This window comes from Schistocerca cancellata, chromosome 8 (genome assembly GCF_023864275.1).
Source record: "Schistocerca cancellata isolate TAMUIC-IGC-003103 chromosome 8, iqSchCanc2.1, whole genome shotgun sequence".
NCBI classification, from domain to species: Eukaryota; Metazoa; Arthropoda; class Insecta; order Orthoptera; family Acrididae; genus Schistocerca; species Schistocerca cancellata.
This window is the reverse complement of record NC_064633.1, coordinates 319,050,825-319,076,170: the sequence shown is the minus strand read 5'-3', so window position 1 is coordinate 319,076,170 and position 25,346 is coordinate 319,050,825. Positions and strand designations below refer to the sequence as shown.

The 25,346-nt window shown below is 47.2% G+C and overlaps 1 protein-coding gene and 1 pseudogene across 2 annotated transcripts in view; both read left to right on the top strand.

Annotated features, from left to right (window-relative positions):
- The window catches only part of LOC126094637 (tyrosine-protein phosphatase non-receptor type 9), a 797,956-nt gene that overhangs the window by 312,735 nt on the left and 459,875 nt on the right, over nucleotides 1–25,346 (top strand). For both annotated transcript variants that reach the window (XM_049909127.1, XM_049909128.1), the window contains exon 2: nucleotides 21,589–21,819. In XM_049909127.1, coding sequence (XP_049765084.1) covers nucleotides 21,589–21,819 — 231 coding nt within the window. The remainder of the gene's footprint in view (nucleotides 1–21,588; nucleotides 21,820–25,346) is intronic.
- On the top strand, nucleotides 20,914–21,031 carry LOC126095976 (5S ribosomal RNA; annotated as a pseudogene).

Genomic DNA, 25,346 nt, shown 5'->3' with positions numbered 1-25,346 from the left:
CACTGCGAAATGTAGTGTGAGGAGGGCTATGCGAGAGGCGCTCAATGAATTCGAAAGTAAAGTTCTAGGTACTGACTTGGCAGAAAATCCTAAGAAATTTTGGTCTTATGTCAAAGTGGTAGGTGGATCAAAACAAAATATCCAGACGCTCTGTGACCAAAGTGGTACTGAAACAGAGGATGACAGACTAAAGGCCGAAATACTAAATGTCTTTTTCCAAAGCTGTTTCACAGAGGAAGACTGCACTGTAGTTCCTTCTCTAGATTGTCGCACAGATGACAAAATAGTTGATATCAAAATAGACGACAGAGGGATAGAGAAACAATTAAAATCGCTCAAAAGAGGAAAGGCCGCTGGACCTGGTGGGATACCAGTTCGATTTTACACAGAGTACGCGAAGGAACTTGCCCCCTTCTTTCAGCGGTGTAGCGTAGGTCTCTAGAAGAGCGTAGCGTTCCAAAGGATTGGAAAAGGGCACAGGTTATCCCCGTTTTCAAGAAGGGACGTCGAACAGATGTGCAGAACTATAGACCTATATCTCTAACGTCTATCAGTTGTAGAATTTTGGAACACGTATTATGTTCGAGTATAATTACTTTTCTGGAGACTAGAAGTCTACTCTGTAGGAATCAGCATGGGTATCGAAAAAGACGATCGTGTGAAACCCAGCTCGCGCTATTCGTCCACGAGACTCAGAGGGCCATAGACACGGGTTCCCAGGTAGATGCCGTCTTTCTTGACTTCCGCAAAGCGTTCGATACAGTTCCCCAGTGTCGTTTAATGAACAAAGTAAGAGCATATGGACTATCAGACCAATTGTGTGATTGGATCGAAGAGTTCCTAGATAACAGAACGCAGCATGTCTTTCTCAATGGAGAGAAGTCTTCCGAAGTAAGAGTGATTTCAGGTGTGCCGCAGGGGAGTGTCCTTGTGGATGACATCGGAAGTTCACTGAGGCTTTTTGCGGATGATGCTGTGGTATGTCGAGTGGTTGTAACAATGGAAAATTGTACTGAAATGCAGGGGGATCTGCAGCGAATTGACGCAAGGTGCAGGGAATGGCAATTGAATCTCAATGTAGACAAGTGTAATTTGCTGCGAATACATAGCTACAATATAGCAGGTCAGCAACTGGAAGCAGTTAATTCCATAAATTATCTGGGAGTAGGCATTATGAGTGATTTAAAATGGAATGGTTCGAATGGCTCTGAGCACTATGGGACTTAACATCTATGGTCATCAGTCCCTTAGAACTTAGAACTACTTAAACCTAACTAACCTAAGGACATCACACAACACACAGTCATCACGAGGCAGAGAAAATCCCTGACCCCGCCGGGAATCGAACCCGGGAACCCGGGCGTGGGAAGCGAGAACGCTACCGCACGACCACGAGCTGTGGACTTAAAATGGAATGATCTTATAAAATTGATCGTCAGTAAAGCAGATGCCAGACTGAGATTCATTGGAAGAATCCTAAGGAAATGCAATCCGAAAACAAAGGAAGTAGGTTACAGTACTCTTGTTCGCCCACTGCTTGAATACTGCTCAGCAGTGTGGGATCCGTACCAGATAGGGTTGATAGAAGAGATAGAGAAGATCCAACGGAGAGCAGCGCGCTTCGTTACAGGATCATTTAGTAATCGCGAAAGCGTTACGGAGATGATAGGTAAACTCCAGTGGAAGACTCTGCAGGAGAGACGCTCAGTAGATCGGTACGGGCTATTGTTAAAGTTTCGAGAACATACCTTCACCTAAGATTCAAGCAGTATATTGCTCTCTCCTACGTATATCTCGCGAAGAGACCATGAGGATAAACTCAGAGAGATTAGAGCCCACACAGAAGCATACCGACAATCCTTCTTTCCATGAACAATACGAGACTGGAATAGAAGGGAGAACCGATAGAGGTACTCAAGGTACCCTCCGCCACACACCGTCAGGTGGCTTGCGGTGTATGGATGTAGATGTAGATGTAAAATGTTGCACTCGCGAAACCTGTCAGCACCAAAAGAACACGAAGGGAGATTCATAAACAGGGAATTGCAGGATGAGCTGGAATTCCAAAATCACTTTTCAGTGATGCAGATAACCGTAACAGGACAACGTGGAGCCGAAACCGTAAGACTCCATACAATCTGGACTATGGAGCAATGGAAGAAAGTTGTTTAGTCGCATGAGTCTTGTTTTACACTGTTCCCAACGTCTTGCCAAGTTTACGTCCTAAGAGTGGTTCCGTGATGATTCCCGCACCCATTTCGTGGTATTCCACGAACCCCGTGGCTAATTTGCAAGGCCGCATTATTGCCAAGGACTGTATCACCTTTTTGCCTGATCAGGTCCATTGCATGGTACAATGTTTGTTCCCCAATTGTGAGGCTGTGTTCCAGGACCACCGGGGCCGTGTTCACACAGCTCACGTGGTCGAGGACTGGTTTTTTGACCACGATGATGAATTTTCGCTTCTCCCCTGACCACCATAGTCACAGGATATCAGTATTATTGAGTCTTTGTGACATACTTTGGAGAGAAGGGTGCATAATCCCTACCTATTTCGTACCTTGAACTTGCCACTATTTTTACGGAAGAATGATATTAGATTCCCATGAAAGCCATACTGGGCCAGCATTTATCCAATCCGAGACAAATGGAACCTATTTTGAATACCAACGGCTCTCCTACAACGTATTAGGCACGGCTACGTGTTGTGTTTTTGGTGCTCTCTGCCGTGTCTCATGGAGTGACGGTATAGGTGCATTTACTTTTGTACAAGCAGTGTGTAGAGATGTACGACAGCATCCCGCCGTATCATAGGACGTTCGTACCGCTATTATCAGATATGGCCACCTCTGCCTGAAGGATAACCGCTGTGCTGCCATATCAGATGTGGCCACTCTGCCGGAGAGCTAACAGACATGCTGTCATGCTTGCAGCAGCTGGCACTCCACTGAAACCAGAAGGTAAGCAGGCTCGTGATACTGTGTTTCGCCTACTGCTTTTCATGGTCTTGCCGTTGCTGCTACTGCTACTGCTATTCTTGCTGTAGGAAGACAATGGGTGAACATTTACCTAGAGCAAATGCTAGTTAATGTGGCAGTGGGTATACTGTATCGATAACACCATGCCGATGTCCGTACATGTACCCGATGTGGACAGCTTAATATTTTGAAAAACAACTCTGTCCAGAGTTAGTAGTGCCTGCTGGAAACCCCGCATAGTTCGCTTCCTTGACGCGGAGTGACACGGGGGTTTTCCACTGTACTGATCTTGAGTACTCGCGTCGCCGTATTCCCCAAAGTTCGCGCGCCTCGCGAACGCACGATTTTTGCGCCTGTTTCTCGCGGTTACCCCTAACTGAAGATACAACTCTCCTTAGGATACGTGATGTATCTGTAAACAGTGGCGTCTCTGTCAGGCATAGAGATCAGAAATGAGCGCGGTATACTCGCTTCAAACTCGCCAACGCCTCCTATGAAGTCATCTCGAACTCGCCGTCTCCGTACGCCTGGAGACCTGACCCGCCGGTCTCTGCCGCTGCCCATTCAACTGAAAGCTTGTCACTCAAATTTGTAGCGAGTACAAGTGGACTACATATACGTGTGTGTGTGTGTGTGTGTGTGTGTGTGTGTGTGTGTGTGTGTGTGTGTGTGTACACAGGACAATTCTTAATAACGTTTAAAAACGTCCGAAGCGACGTAGATGACGCTGAGACACGTAGTTTAATGTAAGACACGTGGGGTCGCAAATGTCGAGAAATATCCCAAAAATATATAAGAAACGTTAAACATGTGACTTCACCAAACGACATGCCTCGCCGCACGCGCAGCGGTTGATCCTGGGCGTGGAGGAATGATTGAGCGATACAATACTTGCATTCGAGCAAACGGTGCAAATTTCGAACAGCTTTTGTAAATGTGTTTATACTCATTTATTTCTAACGCAATGCAGTAGTTTTTTGTTGTACTTTACTTTGCAATAAACCAGCGGAGATCGCGAGACCGGTAAGTAAAATAATAAGTTTTACCTCAATGTAAACACATACACTCCTGGAAATGGAAAAAAGAACCATACTTGCTCCGGACACTGCGAGAGGGCTGTACAAGCAATGATCACACGCACGGCACAGCGGACACACCAGGAACCGCGGTGTTGGCCGTCGAATGGCGCTAGCTGCGCATCATTTGTGCACCGCCGCCGTCAGTGTCAGCCAGTTTGCCGTGGCATACGGAGCTCCATCGCAGTCTTTAACACTGGTAGCATGCCGCGACAGCGTGGACGTGAACCGTATGTGCAGTTGACGGACTTTGAGCGAGGGCGTATAGTGGGCATGCGGGAGGCCGGGTGGACGTACCGCCGAATTGCTCAACACGTGGGGCGTGAGGTCTCCACAGTACATCGATGTTGTCGCCAGTGGTCGGCGGAAGGTGCACGTGCCCGTCGACCTGGGACCGGACCGCAGCGACGCACGGATGCACGCCAAGACCGTAGGATCCTACGCAGTGCCGTAGGGGACCGCACCGCCACTTCCCAGCAAATTAGGGACACTGTTGCTCCTGGGGTATCGGCGAGGACCATTCGCAACCGTCTCCATGAAGCTGGGCTACGGTCCCGCACACCGTTAGGCCGTCTTCCGCTCACGCCCCAACATCGTGCAGCCCGCCTCCAGTGATGTCGCGACAGGCGTGAATGGAGGGACGAATGGAGACGTGTCGTCTTCAGCGATGAGAGTCGCTTCTGCCTTGGTGCCAATGATGGTCGTATGCGTGTTTGGCGCCGTGCAGGTGAGCGCCACAATCAGGACTGCATACGACCGAGGCACACAGGGCCAACACCCGGCATCATGGTGTGGGGAGCGATCTCCTACACTGGCCGTACACCACTGGTGATCGTCGAGGGGACACTGAATAGTGCACGGTACATCCAAACCGTCATCGAACCCATCGTTCTACCATTCCTAGACCGGCAAGGGAACTTGCTGTTCCAACAGGACAATGCACGTCCGCATGTATCCCGTGCCACCCAACGTGCTCTAGAAGGTGTAAGTCAACTACCCTGGCCAGCAAGATCTCCGGATCTGTCCCCCATTGAGCATGTTTGGGACTGGATGAAGCGTCGTCTCACGCGGTCTGCACGTCCAGCACGAACGCTGGTCCAACTGAGGCGCCAGGTGGAAATGGCATGGCAATCTGTTCCACAGGACTACATCCAGCATCTCTACGATCGTCTCCATGGGAGAATAGCAGCCTGCATTGCTGCGAAAGGTGGATATACACTGTACTAGTGCCGACATTGTGCAAGCTCTGTTGCCTGTGTGTAAGTGCCTGTGGTTCTGTCAGTGTGATCATGTGATGTATCTGACCCCAGGAATGTGTCAATAAAGTTTCCCCTTCCTGGGACAATGAATTCACGGTGTTCTTATTTCAATTTCCAGGAGTGTAATTGTTTAACGGAAGGAAAAAGAATAATGCCTGCCAGTCCCAAGATTTGAACTCGGAACTGCACGCGCTAAAATCGCGTTCGTGGGCTCAGAGCCACACCGACGTGAATACTTGACTCGGGTGGGGAAGGTAGGTGCGATAGACCGATAGGCTCAACCGCTGCAAGTACGGCGAGGTACGTCATGTGGTGACGTCACATGTTCAAAATTTCTCATCATTCCCGCCATTTACGACCCCGTGTGTTTTAAAGTAATTGTCTAAACGTCATCTACATCTGAAACTTCCTGGCAGATTAAAACTGTGTGCCGGACCGAGAGTCGAACTGCTTTACCAAGAGCAGTTGCCCGCGGAAGGCAAAGGTCCAGAGTTCGAGTCTCGGTCCGGGACACAGCTTTCATCTGCCAGGAAGTTTCATATCAGCGTACATTCCGCTGCAGAGTGAAAATCTCATTCTGGTCATGTACATATTTCCGTCATTTTTTTTTTACGTTAACAAAAATCTACATGTAGCTATAAAACCTTTCTAAGACTATTGTAATTTTTTTTTAAATATTTGATCTCTGATCAGATAATGTCTTCCAGTTATGTTGACGGACACTTTTGACACGTTACCTAGCCTGTGACGACAGCACAAGAAACAGGACGTGAGATTAAAGTGCGTTCCGTAAATGGTGTTTAATTACTGGATTAAATTTACAACAGTCTTCGAAATAGGCACAGGAACGAATAATGGGGTACACAATTCGCCGTTAGCCAAAAAACCAAGTTGCCAAGACCAAAAGAATACTATAGCGCTGCTCGGTCACAAAGAGAATGAGTCGTCGAGCATGGAGCAACTGTAGCGCCATTTTTCACAGAGGTTTCTACTCGCAGAACTGCAACGGAAAGAGAGAAAGCCAGTATTACGCCACTGACGTAAAAGTGGCGCCTTGATTGATAACGTTTGCGACTATCACCATTGGACTAATACTCGCTCCGTTTTTGAGCTGTATATCAGCCATCAGCTTCTTCGCGGGGCAGGATACGATTGGTGAATGGTTCAAATGGCTCTGAGCACTATGGGACTTAACATCTTAGGTCATCAGTCCCCTAGAACTTAGAACTACTTAAACCTAACTAACCTAAGGACATCACACACATCCATGCCCGAGGCAGGATTCGAACCTGCGACCGTAGCAGTCCCGCGGTTCCGGGCCGCAGCGCCTAGAACCGCACGACCACCGCGGCCGGCGATTGGTAAATGCAAACAGTAGCGGTTTCCCCAGCACTTTCCAGAAGTTAAGCCTTCCAACTCCAAGCAAATATGTTATTGTCTGCTGACATATTGGCTGTAGCCTATACCGTTCTCTTAGCATGAATATCGTGTCTTAAGATTCACGACAGTCCATCAAATACTACCGTGTAGGGGTCTCCAAAGGGGAAGGGTGTCTCTGCTTTTATGCGAACGAAGATTTATCCACAGCAATGTTAGACTTTGCTTTACTGTATCGAAATTGAAATACTGATGAATATTGAGTGTGTTCCACTACATGATACTGTGACTTATTTTTAGCCGTGCATATCACCAAAAGACCAGGAGGAACGCGATCGAGATTTTGAAATACCTTCTGTGACCTCAAAATCCCTGGACCTTAACAGAATTGAATATCTTGGGCATCAGCAGTAGATATCCCGCTATGTTGAAATTTCTTGGCACTTTTAAACCTGTGTACGGGACCAGGATTTGAATCTGTAATCATCTTTTGTGTTTATGACCAGAGGGAGCGACCGCCTCAAATGAGGTGCACAGTTTGGAGGTAACAACTCTACGTTATTTGACACTAATGAACTGAAACACAGTAACACGGTCGAAGTGTGTGGTCGTGTCAGCCGACAGCGTCAGACCGTTCGAGGACGAGCACAGTCAAAGCCCAGCGAAGCTGTAGCCCTCGACTCTCAGCGGCGAGCTGGAGGATGGGCTGGAGGCGAAGTCCAGAAAGACGGCGCCGAGAAGGCACTCCACGATAGCCCGACGACTCGGACGCGGCGGTGGTTAATCGCCGACCCGCTCGGCGGTTTATACAATGAGCCCACGTAAAAGCACACTGCCGTGAAGCACTCACTCAGTTTAAAGGCAAGCCTATCCTTGGATTGAGATTGTGCAGGCTAAGCGTCTTCGTCTCGGCCTGTCTTCCTACCACCGTGGATGAGGAAGTTTTCCCCTTCCTCTGCACAGCTGAGAAGATGTTTCCAGTTGTATGTATTGTATGTTGACCGGGGGCCTAGAAACGACGGAGAGGCTCCATCCCCGCCGCAGCTGCAGTGGTCCACAACCTCACGACGACTACCGCAGTCCACTTCACCCTTCCGCTGCCCCACACCGAACCCAGGGTTATTGTGCGGTTCGGCCCCCGGTGGACAACTGTCCCCCCCCCCCCCCCACCCCAGACAACGTCTCACACCAGACGAGTATAACCCCTATGTTTGCGTGGTAGAGAAATGGTGGTGTACGCGTACGTGGAGAACTTGTTTGCGCAGCAATCGCCGACATAGTGTAAATGATGCGGAATAAGGAGAACCAGCCCGCATTCTCCGAGGCAGATGAAAAACTGCCTAAAAACCATCAAGAGACTGGCCGGGTCACTGGACCTCAACACAAATCCGCCGGGTGGATTCGTGCCGGGAACCAGGCGCTCCTTCCCGCCCGGAAAGCCTTCCCAACCGGGCAGGCAGGTGTTTCCAGTTACTGGGAATGAAGATGGCATTGGGGTTGATTTGTCGTCGTGACTCCAGAGGGAGAATTTTGAGCATCAGATGTTGCTCCTCAGGCGTGAAGGAATATAGGGGTGTTGTGCGGGAATGTGGGATTAAGTCGTCAGCGGGAGCGAAAGGATAGGGACTCGTGTAATGGGGGTAGGAGCCATCCTGGAGCGACTGCGGAATTTCCTGCAACATCGGCGCTACTCTATCCATGCGTGGGAGTGGAAGATAGACTGGTGTGCTTCCTGCTACACGCGCCCTGGGGAGCGACGACGAACGAGCCGCTTTGGGAACGGTCGGCCGCGAAGCTAGTGCCCGTATGCGCGGACGATGTGGGCGGTCTGCCGCATGATCTCTGGCCCCTCTGGAGCGGAGACGACCTGTGTAGGCGTCACCACCCCCGCAACAACCTGCTGTGTAGTCTTCACTTTTGTAGTGGCGGCTGCAGAAGGTGTCTTCTCTTCCTCTTCCGTGGCCACCTCCACTGCCTCCTGCATCTCTGCGGAGGCCATGAGGGCGTCCGTCTGCGTGGCAGCGTGCACCCCATCCTCAGCCCCATGCATGGGGAGATGGCGGGTATGGCGGGAATGGGTGTCTCTTCTTTTGGGCTCGCAACTCCTCCCGCAGCTGCTGCAGTTCGTGGTGAACGTCATCAACTTCCGCCTGGAAGGCAACTCTCTCTGCCACCATGGTGGTTTTGAGGGCTCCCTCTGCGTCGTCAGTGGCAACACGCAGCACGGCGCGCATGCCACTGGTGTCGGCGGCCACCTCTTCGTAGCCGCATGGCCGGCTACCCGCTCTCAAGTGGAGGGGCAGCCACCGTATCCTCCTGCTCCGTGCTGCTGGCAGCCACCACATCTTCACTGGGGCCTTGCGGACTAGTCTTCATCTTTTCGTGGCTCCAGCTCGCGATATAATTGCAGCCGCGAAAATTCGCCTTTCGTGCGCCGCCGCAGATGACAGAGGTCAGCGAGGCGTCGCATGTCTTCGCACAAGCGTGGGTACCGCGCGCTTGTGCGCGCTCCTTGCACACCACGTCTTATTTGCAGTACTGGGCGACAAGGCAAAGCTTCTGATAGCGGCAGCACTGCTCTTTCCTCGTCGTCTTTCCGCTGTCTGCAGTGCCGGCCAACTCGAGCACCTCGATTGCAAGGTGCTCCACGATGGCGGAAACCAAACGAGACTTCGGCTTCCCCTTGAATTCCTTTCCGCGTCCAGACGTGTTGGGATGTGTGTAGTCGAGCGACAGAGACGATGTGACCCTCAGCGAGTCGAGCAGCAGTGTACTGCCATGAAGCAGCCGGGTACTGCCCTAAATACCTTCCTTGCGGAATAATAGAGGCGCGCATACAGCTGGCACGTGCCCGCGATCGCAGCGCTGTGTGCTGCGGCATGCACGCTACCATCGGCGAGGATGGCGCCCTCTGATTCCTTCGCTATACCGGGAATATCGGTCGAAAACAACCCGGCTATTTCTGTTTTCGTCGGGCTGTTTGTATACGATCTCCCGTAGCAGCGCTGCCTGCGGATTGTAGCTGCGGCAACCCGCGGTACACACCTGTATGATTGGTTGCATCGCAGGCAGCCGCTTGGGGATACAATCATTTCCATTCTCGGACAGTTCTCTTACCACTTCATGTCTTCCAGTAACTGTTACCTACTTTCTAGACTTCACAGAAGCCGTCTTCCATACCTCGCTGTATTACCAGTTCCGGAACGAGGGGTGTAGCACAGAAACTGTTTGGGAGCAGCCCAGCCTGTTACGTGAATAAATCTTACACGCTGTGGCCGAGTGTGATTCGTTCTGAACTGTTCACGAGTTATATTCCAGCAAGACATGCAAGATACCTCCTGTAAAGTTCGAAAAAGTCACTCAGTTAAATTATCTGATCAAAAATATCCAGTCACGTATCAGTGGATGTTAATGTGGGGAGTCTCCACTTTTCGCTTTATGACGACTTAAGCGGTGCTTGGGAACTTTCAGTGAGGTGCTTGAATTTCTGTAGAGGAATGGCAGCCCATCTTCCTTAAGAGCTGACACCCGACAAGGTAGTGATGTTGAACGTTGCGGTCTCGGGCGACGTGGACTTTTTAGCCCATCCCAGAGGTTTTATATCTGTTTCAGGTCACGGCTCTGGACAGACAAGTCCATTTTAGGAATGTTACTGTCCATAAACCATTGCTTCATATATTCTGTTTTATGAAAGGGAACTTTGCCATGTTGATGCAAAAAATCGTCGTCTCTGAACTTTTCCTCTATGTACGCAGTTCAAAGGCGTGTAAAATTATACATATCCTTACGCATTTAGCGTTTTCTTGAGCGCGGTAAGGGATTCACCCTAACCACGAAAAAAACCACCATACCCTAACATCACGTCCTCCGTACTTCACTGATGGCGCGTAACTTTCTTGACGCATTCGCCAAACCTAAACCTAGCTATCGGAAGTCCACCGGGTATAACGTGAGTCATCACTCGTTTCAAGTCATGCACTGTCCAGAGGCGTCATCTTTACACCATCTCTGCCCTCGTTTAGCACTGGCTACTGAAAAGTGTGGCCTATGAAAGCTGCTCGACCACTGTAACTCATTCTTTTTAACCTTGGCCGCACAGTGATTGTGCTAACTGAAGCACTGATAGCACGTTGGAACTCACTAGTGGTTCCTTCCGTTGATTTCATGCGCTATTTTACAAGTATTCCCGGTAATTCTCGACGATTCCTGTCCGTTGAACATCAGCTCTGCCTGGTCTTAATTCAACTGTGGTTACTGCTTCGCGTTTCCACTTAATTATCACGTCACCAACAGTCGGCTTTGGCGGCCTTAGAAGAGTTGACATGTTCCTGATTGATATGTTACATTTGTTGCTAAGGTGACGTCCAATTACTAGATCACGTTCGAAGTCGCTAATCTCTCGTGACCGACCCACTCGGTTTTTACTGCTTCTGTAGTGTCAACAAAGCACTCCCCACCTCTTTGGCTCTCGAGACGTCCGGTTCTCAATCCCGAGTTAGTTAAGGGCGGCTAGATACTTTTTATCAGGTAGTGTATGTATTTTGCGTGCGATGTACAGTAGTAATCGATTCCAACAGAAGTTATACTCACAAATATATTTACAACGTAGAAAATCAATTACAGTAAAGAGGGCGCCTGGGTACGGGATAGTGACTCTAAACCGGGACTTTGCCCTGTGTAGGTGGAGCGCAAAGTTCCAGTTTAGAGGCGCGATCCCGCACACATTTTTAATGCGCCCGAAATCTTTTGGATCGTTATATTTCTCCGTTAACATTCAACAAATCACTCTTCACGAACTTTGAGAAACTATGCATTCCTGCCGGCCGCTGTGGCCGAGCGTTCTAGGCGCTTCAGTCCGGAACCGCGCGACTGCTACGGTCGCAGGTTCGAATCCTGCCTCGGGCATGGATGTGTGTGATGTCCTTAGGTTTAAGTAGTTCTAAGTCTAGGGGACTGATGACTTCAAATGTTGAGTGCCGTAGTGCACAGAGCCATTTGAACCATTTATGCATTCCGTATGGTTCCAGACACCCACGGAAATCCGTCAGCACCACATTACGTCACTTCCAGCCCTTGCAGCTGCTGCGTCTGCTGCAGACTGCCCTTGTTGCGAGTTGTGGCATGTGGTTGGTCCGTGCTCGGGGTGTCCCACTTGGGTTGACAGATGCTGTCGGGTCAGAGACAACGAGGCCAGGGGTCTCCCCGTAAATCATAGCGCGCGCCGCAAAGTGCGTTCCCGTGTTAGCACCCCACACTCTGCTCTCAGCACGCCGACTGCTCACGTTCCTGTTAACGCGTCGCGTCGTTCCGTGGTGACTGGGCAGGCGCATTCCAGGGCAAGGACGAGCGGGGGGCTAGATAGCCACGGGAATGCTGTGTTGTAGTTGGCAGTACAGGGAACAGTAGGCAGCACCACACAGTGTACACCGTGTGATCAAAAGTGTCGGGACACCCTTATGTAATGCGAAATTGGCCACTAGTTGTCACGAAAGGTGGACCCGCAAGTATAAAAGGAGGAGGGGGAGGGGGGGGGGGCTTGTGTTGTTAGTGGAGAAGCAATAATGGCAGAATTGGTCGGCCAAGAGAGCTCAGTGACTTCAAACTTGGGTCTAGTCACACTTTGTCGTCTAATAAATACATCCATCAACGGCATTCATACCTTCTAAAGTCTGCAGTTCCTAGTCTAGCGGCTAGCGTTGCTACATCTCGATCACGGGGTCCTGGGTTCGATCTCCGGCCGGGTTGGAGATTTTTCTGTGCCCGGGGACTGGGTGCTTGTGTTGTCCTCATAATTTCATCATCCTTCGTGAAAGCGTCTAGACTGACTGTGTACAGATAGGGAATTTGTACGGATGCTGATGACCGCGCAGTTGAGCGCCTCATAAACGAATCATCATCATGTCCGCGGCTCGTGGTCTTGTGGTAGCGTTCTCGCTTCCCACGCACGGGGTCCCGGGTTCGATTCCCGGCGGGGTCAGGGATTTTCTCTGCCACGAGATGACTGGATGTTGTGTGTCTTTAATCATCATTTCATCCTCATTCACTCGCAAGTCGCCGTAGTGGCGTTAAAGAACTTGTGGAGCGGTTGCCGAACCGCCCCGCGAGGGGGGTCTCCCGGCCACCAATGCCATACGCTCATAACATCATGATCATCATCATCATCATACCTTCCAAAGCTGCACAAGTCGAGTGCTGGCGATATGATTGTTAAGTGGAAACGTGAAGGAACAACCACCAAGACCAGGCAGACCTCACGTACTGACGGACAGGAGGACAGTCGAACACTGCAGAGGTTGGTTGTAAAAAATCGCGTGAAATCGTCGGATGGAATCAATCGTGGGTTCCAAAGTGCTACCAGCAGACCTGTCAGCATAACGAGTGTGCGTAAAGAACTAAAAACAATAGGCACACTTTTTTGGAGCCACTACTAAGCGACACTGGAGGTATTGTAAGGAGCGATGCCACTGGACAATGGATAACTGGAAACGAGTGTTTTGGAGTGATGAGTCACGCTACACCATGTGCCAGTCAGATGAAAGGGTTCGGGTTTGGCGAATTCCTGGAGAACGTTGCCTGCCGTATGTTACGTGTCAACAGTGGAGTACAGGCGAGGTGGTGTTACTGTTTGGGATTGTTTTTCGTGGTTAGCGGATGGTCCTCTTATTTGCGTTAAATAAATAAATAAATAAATAACACGCTAAATGCAGACGGACGTAAACACATTTTGCAGCATTGTGTACAGCGTACAGTAGATAATGCAGCTTGTTATAGAGCAGCATCTGAGGTACAATGGTTTGTGGACGATAACATTCTTCAGATTGACTCGTCTGCCGTGAGTCCCGTCCTGAACGCAGTGGAACACCTTTGGGATGAGTTATACCGTCGACTTCGGTCCACACCCCGGCATCCAACATCACGACACTCTCTCGTTTCGGTTCTTGAATAATGGGCTGCTGTTCCTCCAGAGACATTCAGACTCCTCATTACATTGAAAGTGCAGTCACCTTGTTATTAAATGGCGGATATAGCCGATCTGTAAGCGAGCACCTAACGTACAAGCGTCAAAAATAAAACCAGAAAACTTACTGCGTGCAGTAATAGTCATCTTTATAACTAACTAGCATCAGTAACCGGGCACTGACGGACATGTATTTATTCCAGTCTTTTAGTACTCTCATGTCGTCCTTTCCCCTCTCTCTTCCCATCTCCTCCTTCAACATGCCTATTGTTCTCCTGCACCCATTCTCTCTATCCACCTCCCTCATAGAATTCCATCTCCTCCTCCTCCTGTGTATCTCCTTCTCCCTCGCTCACTGTTCATGTCCTCGTCCCTCCTCTCTTTACACGTCTACTCTTCTTTCCTTTAGCTGTGCGTCTCCTGCTCCCCCCTGCCCCCCTCTCTCTGTCCATTTCTCCCTCCCTCTCTCTATCCATCTCCTCCTCCCCCATCTATCACCATCCCCTCCTACACCCTCTCTATCTGTTCATCTCCTTCTCCATCCTTTTCTATCCGTATTGTCATCCCTACCTCAATAGGAGGTTGTTGATTCTTACCCTCACAGTATTTCTTTCCAAATCGTAATTAATAACTGTACCAAATTTCGTCGAAATCCTTCTAGAGGCTTACAGTGAGTTTTTTTATCCGTGGCTTTACCAGCATACGGACATGTCAGATATATTTCACATATATTGAATATATTTCACACATATTTGTACACGTTTTTCATCTCTATCTGTCGCGAATTTCGCCCTGCCGTTACATTTTCATGCAGCTCAGTACTTATGATTTCGTATCTCCTGAACTACTTGTCTTACAATGATATAATTCTGCATTTACATCCAGTGCTATCTGTGGCTACTGTCTACGAAATGTGTTGCGAATAGAATCAGTAGTAAAGAAATAATAAATTAAAAGGCCTGATGCGGCAGTTTTATTGCATGAACAGCTAAAATGTAGGAAACGATATATTTTTTTCCTCTTATCACTTTGTAGAGTTGTCAGCGAGGAAAAGTTTCGTATAGGTTTGAAATTATTAGTAAAGTCTGTTGCAAGTCACTAAGTGCTCTCATTCTCAAATCCTGGATCGGTATTCGCGCATTGTATGCTTCACTGCTTCTTCAACTCCATCTGCTTCCATTCGGTACGTAGGTGGTTGTTGTCCCTCCCCCCCTCCCCCCCGCCCCCTCAGGTGATACTTTCTAGTCACAAGTGGTATGTGAACGAAGTTCGTTTGAAATCGGTACCGTGGTTATTTTTATAATGTATATGGATGCCACGTTATTGGACCTACAGGGTTATTACAAATGATTGAAGCGATTTCCCAGCTCTACAATAACTTTATTATTTGAGATATTTTCACAATGCTTTGCACACACATACAAAAACTCAAAAAGTTTTTTTAGGCATTCACAAATGTTCGATATGTGCCCCTTTAGTGATTCGGCAGACATCAAGCCGATAATCAAGTTCCTCCCACACTCGGCGCAGCATGTCCCCATCAATGAGTTCGAAAGCATCGTTGATGCGAGCTCGCAGTTCTGGCACGTTTCTTGGTAGAGGAGGTTTAAACACTGAATCTTTCACTTAACCCCACAGAAAGAAATCGCATGGGGTTAAGTTGGGAGAGCTGGAGGCCATGACATGAATTGCTGATCATGATCTCCACCACGACGGATCCCTCGGTTTTCCAATCTCCTGTTTAAGAAATGCCGAACATCATGATGGAAGTGCGGTGGAGCACCATCCTGTTGAGAGATGAAGTCGGCGCTGTCGGTCTCCAGTTCTGGCACGAGCCAATTTTCCGCGGGCTACGCGTGAAACTTGCCCGCACGCGTTCAACCGTTTCTTCCCTCACTGCAGGCCGACCCGTTGATTTCCCCTTACAGAGGCATCCAGAAGCTTTAAACTGCGCATACCATCGCCGAATGGCGTTAGCAGTTGGTGGATCTTTGTTGAACTTCGTCCTGAAGTGTCGTTGCACTGTTATGACTGACTGATGTGAGTGCATTTCAAGCACGACATACGCCTTCTCGGCTCCTGTCGCCATTATGTCTCACTGCGCTCTAGAGCGCTCTGACGTCAGAAACCTGAAGTGCGGCTTCAGCCGAACAAAACTTTATGAGTTTTTCTACGTATCTGTAGTGTGTCGTGACCATATGTCAATGAATGGAGCTACAGTGAATTTATGAAATCGCTTCAGTCATTTGTAATAGCCCTGTATAGTGCTCGCTTTCGTTGTTGAACACCAACAGGATTATTTTACAACTCATTTACACCTGTTGCGCCTGAAAATGGCCTCTAAGTCCGAAATTAGCCAAGCACGCAAGATATAATAAACTGAGTATCCGAAGTGGAAAACTTCGAAATTTCCTTTGAGAAATATGCGCCAAAACATGCTCAGGTAAACAGAAAAAAAAAGAAATGCGTTGTGCTTTGCATAAGCCGGAGATTAAAACACCAAATTTAATTCGCAAACACGGAAAGGAAACCGCCCTTCCAACCTCAGCAAGATGATAAAACAGTGTGTGGACTACTGACGTAATTTTCTGTGGCAGGAGCTACAAGAAAGGATCTTACGTGTGCTTGCTGTCATTTCTGCACCTGGGCCTTGAGATATTGTTGGTGTCTGGCCGTTATTGATATCCAAGCTCGAATGCTTGCGCCCTCTATGCCGTTTCGTGCCCGTCTTTCTTATGACGCTCCCGTTTCGTTACAGAAAACAAATTCTCGCCCCGTTTTTCAGATGCAGTCGGTGAGCTGATCGCGAGATGTTTGTACATCTAGGGATGAATTTCAAGTCTTCTGTTGTTTTATAGGCCACTAAATTACGTTGTTACTGAACGTTTGTGCCTCTGTCACGATACTAGATTTGTCGTAAGCGATTTTTTTGATTACTCACCAGGCTATCTGCTACGCTCTTTGAATCGTTGTGTCACTGGTGTTCCGAGCACCACTTCTTTCCTAGCCTATGTACTCCTTTGACGTAGGGTTCGCTTGCTTGATTGCTTTCCGCCACAGTCTTTTGTCTTGCGCATTCAAGACTCTGCGATACGTTGCTTTTATGTCCACACTGACTTTGTGTAACCCTCGCTTCTTTGACGGCCCCATGGATCTCTGGATCTAGGCAATATTTTAATTTCCATTTCATGTAGCCCTTGTCCATTTTTAGTTGTTGCACCGACATTCTGAATAATATGGAGCCGCTGTACAAATGACAGCTCTCTGAACTTTCTCTTTAAGGTGGTAGGGTACTTTGCTGTCTTGTAATACTTCAGTTATTTCGCGCCATTTCGCTCGTGCAGTATAAACATGAGTTCGAGCAACTAGGGAGGTCTCAAAATCCGCGTTAAGTAAATGGTGTAGTTTTTGAACGTGGTTGATTGTCTCCGATGACGGTGCTACTTGTCTAAATCTACATTCCAGATACTCTTTTTTCCATTTAGTCTCAGGCATAATTGCTTAAACGATTCTTCCAGCGCGGAATATTTCAAAGGTACTTGCGTCTTCGGTCGGCGAAAAATGCATCATTATCGTATAACATCGTCCAGGAATGGGTTGACCTTAATATCTGCTGTCACTGAGTCTACACACAGAACGATCAAGATGGGTAAAAGAGTGTAGACCCCAGGATCACATTAACATCGATTCGAAAAGGACTGAACTGGAGCTGGGCTGTTAGTAACATTACAGAAGAGGATCTAGGAAAAAAAATGTTTCTGGAATATTATGATTACGAATTGCTTTTCCCATGATCTCATTGGGGGAGCTGTCAAAGTTTTCACGAGATCCAAAAATGTCAAGTGCAAAGGCCAGCTCTTTCATCGGTGTGTCTTCTGTCAGAAGGCGGAATGAAATATATCTGTTGTCACGAAAACAGTTTTAATGCGCCAGGAACTTTCAGATCAGTGCACACCGCGCTACAGTCATCATTCATTCTGGGTACAGTTCCCCAGGCTGGGTAACGCATGTCTCAGCAGTATCCTTTCTTCCAGGAATGCTCGTCCCTCAAGGTACCGGGCCAAACTTCTGTGAAGTTCGGAGTGTAGGACATGAGGTACTACCAAAAGTGGCCTTACTTAAATGAAAACAATGATCACAGTCAGTTTTCTGTCCGTAGTTCGTGGTCTAGTGGCTAGAGTTGCTGCCTCTGCATTACGGGGTCCCGGGTTCGATTCTCGGCCGGACTGGGGATTTTATCTGCCCGGGGATTGGGTGTTTGTAGAATGAAGGCTTTCACGACCGGTTGACATGGCTATTTATATACTTTCCGGGATGCGAGGTCGTGGTCCAAGAACTTTTCTGCTCCTTACGTTTCGTCCAGGACTGCGCTGGACTTCCTCAGAGGCGCTGCTCCGCTGAGTCTTGCCGACTGACTGGTCGGGTGTCTGAGAGCGACTTATATATTGTAAGAAAGAGGGGCGTGGTTCAGGTGACACGTGATGAGCAGTGATAATCCATAGCAAAGTACCGACTTCGACTATCGATTACCACCTTGTCAAAGATAAAAATTGTTAGCAGTTTTGTAGAACCACTGTCCATATATCGCTAAGTTTCATAGCCTCCTCTTTCCTATTAAAATTATCGTTATGTTTATAAATTTCGATAGCTTCTCTATAAAGCCGTGGGTAGTAATTTAACGTTGTAGATAAAACTTCGGTATCCGAAAACTTCACTTGGTGGTTGCCTGGTTGAAGAGCATGTTCCGCTACAGCTGACTTTTCTATTTTTCCAAGTCGACAAAGACTTTTATGCTCTTTCAGTCGCGTGTTTACGCTTATTTTGGTAGTACCAATGTAAACTTTGCCACAGGTACATGGAATTTTATACACACCACATGTCGACAGAGGAGGGCGCTTATCCTTCACAGATCGTAGTACTTGACTTATTTTCCTTCAAATAAAGTCCTTCAAAATAAGTCAAGTACTACGATCTGTGAAGGATAAGCGCCCTCCTCTGTCGACATGTGGTGTGTAGAAAATTCCATGTACCTGTGGCAAAGTTTACATTGGTACTACCAAAAGAAGCGTAAACACGCGACTGAAAGAGCATAAAAGTCTTTGTCGACTTGGAAAAATAGAAAAGTCAGCTGTAGCGGAACATGCTCTTCAACCAGGCAACCACCAAGTGAAGTTTTCGGATACCGAAGTTTTATCTACAACGTTAAATTACTACCCACGGCTTTATAGAGAAGCTATCGAAATTTATAAACATAACGATAATTTTAATAGGAAAGAGGAGGCTATGAAACTTAGCGATATATGGACAGTGGTTCTACAAAACTGCTAACAATTTTTATCTTTGACAAGGTGGTAATCGATAGTCGAAGTCGGTACTTTGCTATGGATTATCACTGCTCATCACGTGTCACCTGAACCACGCCCCTCTTTCTTACAATATATAAGTCGCTCTCAGACACCCGACCAGTCAGTCGGCAAGACTCAGCGGAGCAGCGCCTCTGAGGAAGTCCAGCGCAGTCCTGGACGAAACGTAAGGAGCAGAAAAGTTCTTGGACCACGACCTCGCATCCCGGAAAGGATTGGGTGTTTGTGTTGTCCTCATCATTTTATAATCATCATTTGTGACAGTGGCTAGATTGGATTGTGTAAAACTTGGACTGTGTACAAATTGGGACTTGTTTCGGGCGCTGATGACTACGGGCGCTGATGACCGCTCAGTCGACTGCCCCACAAACCAAACATCATTTTTATCACAGTCAGTTTGATAAAGATTAAAAAAGTAAGATGACAACTGACGGGATTCGAATACAGAGCCTTCTGCTTAACAGCTAAATAACTTGACTGCTTCTTTGATAACAAACATATTATCGATACTTCATTTTGTTTACTAAATACTTTTCATATACCGTTTTCAGTCCCATACAAAAATTGTTCATACTACAATGAAACGAAACTAAATTTACATTTAAAATCGAAGAAAAGCTGATTGAAAATCCTGAACTTTTATACTGGGTGGTTCAAATGGCTCTGAGCACTATGGGACTCAACTGCTGAGGTCATTAGTCCCCTAGAACTTAGAACTAGTTAAACCTAACTAACCTAAGGACATCACAAACATCCATGCCCGAGGCAGGATTCGAACCTGCGACCGTAGCGGTCTTGCGGTTCCAGACTACAGCGCCTTTAACCGCACGGCCACTTCGGCCGGCTTATACTGGGTGTCAGGGTTATAAGTCCAAGTATTTTGATAGTTGGTAACTTAATAAGTAGCTACTTCGCTGTGTTGGTTTTTTTTTCTGTGTCTAACAATCTTTCCAGAAACGTGTCACATAATTTACTATCTGATGTCATCTGCATGGTCGTAACTGGACCGCTAAGTGGACTACACCGGTCATTTAGGGTCAACCGTTTGGATTGCACGTGTCCACCCTTCGAACATCTGATATGTTGCCTAAAGGAAAATTAACATTTATGTTTTTTTTCCATAATGCGGGGCCACAGTCATAATATATTTCTTTAAAGTCAGTACCGCCATTAGACTGTCGTTCATTTACAGTGTTACATTTACACGTACACAATCATGATTTCTGCTTCAAACTGCCATTATCAAGTGTTTTCTGAAAGCAGGTTAGATAATAAAAGTGAAATACATAACAGGTGATATAACCGTATAACAATCCATATTTGTAATGCTTACTTATAAGTCTTATAAATTGCCTAAGATGGGATACTGTCGTATTAAAATATACTATTAGACACATTGTCTAAGAGTCGATATTTGTGGCAGAACCTACTGCTTTGTTTCATTACTGAGTACACCATCTTGACAGTGACAGTTGGCTAAGTGTGAAATTGTCTTGGTCAAAGAAATTCCTGTTACAAACAGGTAAAAAAAAAAAAAAGGTCTCCTGCTTGTAACAGGAGTTTATTTGACCAAGACAATTTGACACTTAGCCAACTGTCATTGTCAAGATGGTGTACTCAGTAATGAAACAAAGCAGTAAGCTCCGCCACAAATATCGACTTTTAGACAATGTGTCTAATAGTGTATTTTAATACGACAGTATGCCATCTTAGGCAATTTATAACACTTATAAGTAAGCATTACAAATATGGATTGTTATACTGTTATATCACTTGTTATGTATTTCACTGTTTTTGTCTAACCTGCTTTCAGAAAACACTTCATAATAGCACTTTGAAGCCGAAATCATGATTGTGAAAGTGTAAATGTAGCACTGTAAATAAACAAGTCTAATGACGGTAGGGAACGGCCTTGCCGCAGTGGATACACCGGTTCCCGTCAGATCACCGAAGTTAAGCGCTGTCGGGCGTGGCCGGCACTTGGATGGGTGACCATCCGGGCCGTTATGCGCTGTTGCCGTTTTTCGGGGTGCACTCAGCGTCGTGATGCCAATTGAAGAGCTACTCGACCGAATAGTAGCGGCTCCGGTCAAAGATAACCATCATAACGACCGGGAGAGCGGTGTGCTGATCACACGCCCCTCCTATCCGCATCCTCATCTGAGGATGACACGGCAGTCGGATGGTCCCGATGGGCGACTTGCGGCCTGAAGACGGAGTGCTAATGGCGGTACTGACTTCGAAGAAGCATTAATGGCTTGCTCTTACCATATGTAGTTGGAGGTGCTAATCAACCTATAAACATATGCCGTTAGTATCATTTTCAAGGCTCTTGTGGATGATGAGAATTTCTTCTTCGTCGATTACTGTCAAACGACGGCCCACCAGGATGAATGGCCGCAGGGTGCGATATCTGGGACCCTGCCCTACATTCCCGATAAGTAGTTGCAACCGTAGTGGCGCCCCCTTGCAAGATGTCCATTTCTTCCCTACGCTCTCCGCTTTACTAAGTAGCGATTTCGCCCTGAAGCCAATTCTCGCCTAACGGTCGGCCCTTCGGCTGGCTCTGTGTTGCAGGCCACGAAGCAGTTCCTGGACGCGGTGAACCGGCAGCGGCGGCGGCGCCTGGGCCCCGTCTCGTGGTCGACGGCCGTCAAGTTCCTGGTGGCGCGCAAGTTCGACGTGTCGCGCGCGCTCGCCCTCTACGAAACGCACGAGGCGACGCGACATCGCGAGGGCCTCGTGCGCTTCGACCCCACGCGTGAGCCGCTCAAGTCCGAGCTGGAGACCGGCAAGTTCACCATCCTGGTGAGTGCGTGCGCGCTCTTGCTGCTGCCGCTACTACTGACACCAGCTGTTTGTTTGTTAACCTCCACGCAGTCCATTACAAGTATGATATCCATAATGGCTTCAATCGGCTATTCGAACGCTGTTGCAGAGGCGACGGAAAAAGCATACGAAGTTCAGAAGAACGCGAAATCCCGAAGATTGACTAAAATTTACAGACGCGCGAAATTTAGCACAGACTTCAATGCGAGATGCCTTTAATAGGTTCCACAACGAAACATTGTCTCGAAATTTGGTAGAAAATCCGAAGAAATTCTCGTCGTATGTAAAGTACACAAGCGGCAAGACGCAGTCAATACCTTCGCTGCGCAGTGCCGATGGTACTGTTATCGACGACTGTGCCGCTAAAGCGGAGTTATTGAACGCAGTTTTCCGAAATTCCTTCACCAGGGAAGACGAATGGAATATTCCAGAATTTGAAACACGGACAGCTGCTAGCATGAGTTTCTTAGAAGTAGATACCTTAGGGGTTGCGAAGCAACTCAAATCGCTTGATACTAACAAGTTTTCAGGTCCAGATTGTATACCGAATAGGTTCCTTTCAGATTACGCTGATACAATAGCTCCCTACTTAGCAATCATAGACAACCGCTCACTCACCGATAGATCTGTACCTACAGATTGGAAAATTTCGCAGGTCGCACCAGTGTTTAAGAAGGGTAGTAGGAGTAATCCATCTAACTACAGACCTATATCATTAACGTCGGTTTGCAGTAGGGTCTTGGAGCATATACTGTATTCAAACATTATGAATCACCTCAAAGGGAACGATCTATTGATACGTAATCAGCATGGTTTCAGAAAACATCATTCTTGTGCAACGCAGCTAGCTCTTTATTCGCACGAAGTAATGGCCGCTATCGACAGGGGATCTCAAGTTGATTCCGTATTTCTACATTTCCGGAAAGCTTCTGACACCGTTCCTCACAAGCGACTTCTAATCAAGCTGCGGGCCTATGGGGTATCGTCTCAGCTGTGCGACTGGATTCGTGATTTCCTGTCAGGAAGGTCGCAGTTCGTAGTAATAGACGCGGATCATCGAGTAAAACTGAAGTGATATCAGGTGTTCACCAGGGAAGCGTCCTGGGACCTCTGCTGTTCCTGATCTATATAAATGACCTGGGTGACAATCTGAGCAGTTCTCTTAGGTTGTTCGCAGATGATGCTGTAATTTACCGTCTAGTAAGGTCACTCGAAGACCAGTATCAGTTGCAAAGTGATTTAGAAAAGATTGCTGTATGGTGTGGCAGGTGGCAGTTGACGCTAAATAACGAAAAGTGTGAGGTGATCCACATGAGTTCCAAAAGAAATCCGTTGGAATTCGATTACTTGATAAATAGTACAATTCTCAAGGCTGTCAATTCAACTAAGTACCTGGGTGTTAAAATTAGGAACAACTTCAGTTGGAAAGACCACATAGATAATACTGTGGGGAAGGCGAGCCAAAGGTTGCGTTTCATTGGCAGGACACTTAGAAGATGCAAAAAGTCCACTAAAGAGACAGCTTACACTACACTCGTTCGTCCTCTGTTAGAATATTGCTGCGCGGTGTGGGATCCTTACCAGGTGTGATTGACGGATGACATCGAAAGGGTGCAAAAAAGGGTAGCTAGTTTTGTATTATCACGTAATAGGGGAGAAGTGTGGCAGATATGGTACGCGAGTTAGGATGGAAGTCATTACAGCAAAAACTTTTTTCGTCGCGGCGAGATCTATTTACGAAATTTCAGTCACCAATTTTCTCTTCAGAATGCGAAAATATTTTGTTGAACCCAACCTACATAGGTAGGAATGATCATCAAAATAAAATAAGAGAAATCAGAGCTCGAACAGAAAGGTTTAGGTGTTCGTTTTTCCCGCGCGCTGTTCGGGAGTGGAATGGTAGAGATATAGTATGATTGTGGTTCGATGAACCCTCTGCCAAGCACTTAAATGTGAATTGGAGAGTAGTCATGTAGATGTAGATGATCAATTTATTCCAGCAATACTGTCATCTGCTCCTTACAGCTGCATCGAACAATTTATTGTGTTCAGTCGTTTCACGGCTGCATGTTATCATCATCTGGTACCAAACGTGCTTCAAAAAATACTACGAGCTTTAGTCAAGAACATGAAGACATAGCAGATCAGCTACACTGTAGAATTCCTGCTGATGTGGGTACAGGTTGTTGTGCGAAATAAGTGCATGCTGCGACGCTTTTACACGGTCCAGTTACATGAATGCGACGGCCGCCTGTGGTCGACGTCAACGTACAGTAACCATTCTCAGACGGCATGTGGTAGCACTGACAGTGGAGAGTATATAGGGTGAGTCACTAATTATTGCCACCTAGAATAACTCCGAAAGTATGCTAGGATCTGAAAAATTTGTGGGACAAAAAGTTGCATGGGACAGCGGGAGCCATAATATGACGTTGGTTTTTTTATGCTAGGTGGGGTCGCTTCAGAGATATGAAGGTCAACTTTGTTTTTTTAAATGGGATGCTATAGTTTGGTACTTATTTTCAGAAAGTGGCTATCGAGACAAATCCAATGATGTGTAACAGTAAGGTCTTTGAAGGTCAACGAAGGTAAAAAAGGTGGCATGAACGTTCATTTACAAAAGGTGTTCGAAATGATGACCATTGGTATCAATGCTGTGCTGCAGGCTTCTTATCATGGATTGAGTGGTATTCCTTATTACATCGGCACTTATCGAAGCACATGCTCTGTCAATTGTCTCTCTCACATATCTTCGGGTGTAGTTGGAAGGGCTTTATAAACAATGTCTTTTACGCATCCCCACAAGAAAAAATCCAGAGGCGTCAAGTCTGGCAAACGAGCCGGCCACGACACATCTCCTCCGCGTCCATTCCAACGATTTGGGAACAATCTCTGCAACTCATTACTAGCCATTAGCGAAAAACGTGCCGGACACCCGTCGTGTTGATACCACATTCTGTTCCTTGTTCCTAAAGGTATTTCTTCCAATAACAGACCTAATATTTCTTGCAGGAATGTGGTGTATTTCCTACCATTAAGATTTCCTTCGATGAAATAGGGGCCTATAATTCTGTCCTCCAGAATCCCAAACCATACATTCACCGACCACGGTTTTTGGTGTGCAACTTGGCGCAGCCAACACGGACCTTCAGTTGCCCAATAACGCATGTAATGCAAATTAACATTTCCATGGTTCGTGAATGTAGCCTCGTCAGTAAATAAAATTAAATTATTAAATGAGTCATACCTCTGAATCTGAAGTTGTACCCATCGGCAGAATTCAGTGCGACGCATACAGTCCGTACCAGCTAATTCTTGGTGGAAACCTATATGGTAAGAATGATATTTATGGCGATGGAGAACACGAACGATACTACTCTGGCCCACGCCAGATTCCCTTGCGATTTGACGCGATCTAACACAATGATCTAGAACCACAGTAGCAAAAGTGCCAATTACCGTTTCCCCGTTAGTAACTCCTCTGCCGGATATGTTTCCGATGCGTT